The sequence below is a fragment of the Pristiophorus japonicus genome, chromosome 17 (genome assembly GCF_044704955.1).
Source record: "Pristiophorus japonicus isolate sPriJap1 chromosome 17, sPriJap1.hap1, whole genome shotgun sequence".
Lineage (NCBI taxonomy): Eukaryota > Metazoa > Chordata > Chondrichthyes > Pristiophoridae > Pristiophorus > Pristiophorus japonicus.
The window spans coordinates 18,611,442-18,614,922 of record NC_091993.1 but is presented as its reverse complement, the minus strand read 5'-3'; the positions used below and the strand labels follow the sequence as shown (position 1 = coordinate 18,614,922).

Genomic DNA, 3,481 nt, shown 5'->3' with positions numbered 1-3,481 from the left:
GGAGGGGGAGAGCGGAGGGGGGGAGGGGGCGGAGGGGGGGAGGGGGAGAGCGGAGGGGGGGAGGGGGAGAGCGGAGGAGAGAGAGGAGAGTGGAGGGGGAGAGCGGAGGGGGAGGGGGAGAGCGGAGGGGGGGAGGGGAGAGCGGAGGAGGGAGGGGGAGGAGGAGAGCGGAGGGGGGGAGGGGGAGAGCGGAGGGGGGGAGGGGGAGAGCGGAGGGGGGGAGGGGGAGAGCGGAGGGGGGGAGGGGGAGAGCGGAGGGGGGGAGGGGGAGAGCGGAGGGGGGGAGGGGGAGAGCGGAGGGGGGGAGGGGGAGAGCGGAGGGGGGAGGGGGGAGAGCGGAGGGGGGGAGGGGGAGAGCGGAGGGGGGGAGGGGGAGAGCGGAGGGGGGGAGGGGGAGAGCGGAGGGGGGGAGGGGGAGAGCGGAGGGGGGGAGGGGGAGAGCGGAGGGGAGGGGGGAGAGCGGAGGGGGGGAGGGGGAGAGCGGAGGGGGGGAGGGGGAGAGCGGAGGGGGGGAGGGGGAGAGCGGAGGGGGGGAGGGGGAGAGCGGAGGGGGGGGAGGGGGAGAGCGGAGGGGGGAGGGGGGAGAGCGGAGGGGGGGAGGGGGAGAGCGGAGGGGGGAGGGGGAGAGCGGAGGGGGGAGGGGGAGAGCGGAGGGGGGAGGGGGAGAGCGGAGGGGGGAGGGGGAGAGCGGAGGGGGGGAGGGGGGAGAGCGGAGGGGGGAGGGGGAGAGCGGAGGGGGGGAGGGGGAGAGCGGAGGGGGGAGGGGGAGAGCGGAGGGGGGAGGGGGAGAGCGGAGGGGGGGAGGGGGAGAGCGGAGGGGGGAGGGGGAGAGCGGAGGGGGGGAGGGGGAGAGCGGAGGGGGGGAGGGGGAGAGCGGAGGGGGGGAGGGGGAGAGCGGGAGGGGGGGAGGGGAGAGCGGAGGGGGGGAGGGGGAGAGCGGAGGGGGGGAGGGGGAGAGCGGAGGGGGGGAGGGGGAGAGCGGAGGGGGGGAGGGGGAGAGCGGAGGGGGGGAGGGGGAGAGCGGAGGGGGGAGGGGGAGAGCGGAGGGGGGGAGGGGGAGAGCGGAGGGGGGGAGGGGGAGAGCGGAGGGGGGGGAGGGGGAGAGCGGAGGGGGGGAGGGGGAGAGCGGAGGGGGGGGAGGGGGAGAGGGGAGGGGGGAGGGGGGAGAGCGGAGGGGGGGAGGGGGAGAGCGGAGGGGGGGGGAGGGGAGAGCGGAAGGGGGGGGAGGGGGAGAGCGGAGGGGGGGGGAGGGGAGAGCGGGGGGGAGGGGAGAGCGGAGGGGGGGGGGGGGAGAGCGGAGGGGGGGGGAGGGGGAGAGCGGAGGGGGGGAGGGGGAGAGCGGAGGGGGGAGGGGGAGAGCGGAGGGGGGGAGGGGGAGAGCGGAGGGGGGGAGGGGGAGAGCGGAGGGGGGGGAGGGGGAGAGGGAGGGGGGGAGGGGGAGAGCGGAGGGAGGGGGAGAGCGGGAGGGGGGGAGAGCGGAGGGGGGGGGAGAGCGGAGGGGGGGGGAGAGCGGAGGGGGGGGAGAGCGGAGGGGGGGGGGGGAGAGCGGAGGGGGGGGGGAGAGCGGAGGGGGGGAGAGCGGAGGGGGGGGAGAGCGGAGGGGGGGGAGAGCGGAGGGGGGAGGGAGAGCGGAGGGGGGGGAGGGGGAGAGCGGAGGGGGGGGAGGGGGAGAGCGGGAGGGGGGGGGAGGGGGAGAGCGGAGGGGGGGGGAGGGGGAGAGCGGAGGGGGGGGGAGGGGGAGAGCGGAGGGGGGGAGGGGAGAGCGGAGGGGGGGAGGGGAGAGCGGAGGGGGGGAGGGGGAGAGCGGAGGGGGGGAGGGGGAGAGCGGAGGGGGGAGGGGGAGAGCGGAGGGGGGAGGGGGAGAGCGGAGGGGGGGAGGGGGGAGAGCGGAGGGGGGGAGGGGGAGAGCGGAGGGGGGGAGGGGAGAGCGGAGGGGGGGAGGGGAGAGCGGAGGGGGGGAGGGGGAGAGCGGAGGGGGGGAGAGCGGAGGGGGGAGGGGGAGAGCGGAGGGGGGGGGGAGGGGAGAGCGGAGGGGGAGAGCGGAGGGGGGGGGAGGGGAGAGCGGAGGGGGGGGAGGGGGAGAGCGGAGGGGGGGAGGGGAGAGCGGAGGGGGGGAGGGGGAGAGCGGAGGGGGGGAGGGGGAGAGCGGAGGGGGGGAGGGGGGAGAGCGGAGGGGGGGAGGGGGAGAGCGGAGGGGGGGGAGGGGGAGAGCGGAGGGGGGGGAGGGGGAAGCGGAGGGGGGGAGGGGAGGGGGGGGAGGGGGAGAGCGGAGGGGGGGAAGGGGGAGAGCGGAGGGGGGGAGGGGGAGAGCGGAGGGGGGGAGGGGGAGAGCGGAGGGGGGAAAGGGGGAGAGAGGAGGGGGGGAGGGGGAGAGCGGAGGGGGGGGAGGGGGAGAGCGGAGGGGGGGAGGGGGAGAGCGGAGGGGGGGGAGGGGGAGAGCGGAGGGGGGGGAGGGGGAGAGCGGAGGGGGGGGAGGGGGAGAGCGGAGGGGGGGGGAGGGGGAGAGCGGAGGGGGGGGAGGGGGAGAGCGGGGGGGGAGGGGGGAGAGGAGAGCAGAGGGAGGGGAGAGCAGGGAGGGGAGAGCAGGGGGGGTGGAGGGGAGAGCAGGGGGGGTGGAGGGGAGAGCAGGGGGGGTAGGGGGGACTTGAACCCGACAACCTTTGTGACTGAGCAGGGCGCTGCCCACTGATGCTCTGGCTGGCAGTAAAGACATCAGGGCCCAGAGGGGAGGCCCGGGGCCGCGACCACCCCCTCTCCCTCTCCCTCTCCCCCTCCTCCTCCTTCCCGCCCTCAGCACTCACTAATGCATCGAAGTCCTTGCTGTCGCCGGTGAAGTAGGCGGCCGGGAAGGGCCTGAGCACCGAGTCCCGCCGGTAGCTCTGCAGGGCGGAGAGGAAGAGGCTGCACTTGAGGTCGGCGGCCAGCGGCTCTCTCCTCAGGCTCTCCTCCATCGCTCCGCTGAGGCCGAGGCCCCGGCCGCTGGCGCCCTGCATGCGGTCCCTCCCCCCGCTCCGACCCCGCCGCCCCCGGCAAATAACAAAACAGATCCGCCGAGCTTCACAGCAACGGCAGCCAGGCAACCCGGCAACCCGGCAACCCGGCACTCAGCAACCGACCCACGCTTCCGCTTCCGGGGTCAGGGGTCTTCCCCCCCCTCTCTCGCTCTCTTTCAGTTGCCATGGTTACACTGGGAGGTGAGTAACGTCCCATGGCTCTGCAACAATAAGGACTCCCAACAAAAGCCTTTGATACAAGCTCTTCACTGATTGCACAATTCAGCTCATGCCCATCATCATCATCGGCAGTCCCTCGGAATCGAGGAAGACTTGCTTCCACTCCCAAAGTGAGTTCTTTGATGGCTGAACAGTCCAACACAAGAGCCACAGACCCTGTTACAAGTGGGACAGACATTCGTCGAGGGAAGGCTGGTTTTCCGTGCACTCCTTCTGCTGCCTGCACTTGACCTCTTCACGCTCTTTGC

General features: G+C 75.9%; 1 protein-coding gene across 2 annotated transcripts in view; it reads right to left on the bottom strand.

Moving 5' to 3' along the window:
• parp16 (poly (ADP-ribose) polymerase family, member 16) overlaps window positions 1-3,101 on the bottom strand; it is a 15,854-nt gene extending 12,753 nt beyond the window's left edge. The window contains exon 1 of one of the 2 annotated variants that reach the window (XM_070858448.1): window positions 2,802-3,101. In XM_070858448.1, the coding sequence (XP_070714549.1) occupies window positions 2,802-2,993 (192 nt within the window). In that variant the 5' untranslated portion in view covers window positions 2,994-3,101. The remainder of the gene's footprint in view (window positions 1-2,801) is intronic. The other variant, XM_070858447.1, reaches the window with a different exon arrangement.
• Between the last annotated feature and the right edge of the window lie 380 nt (window positions 3,102-3,481).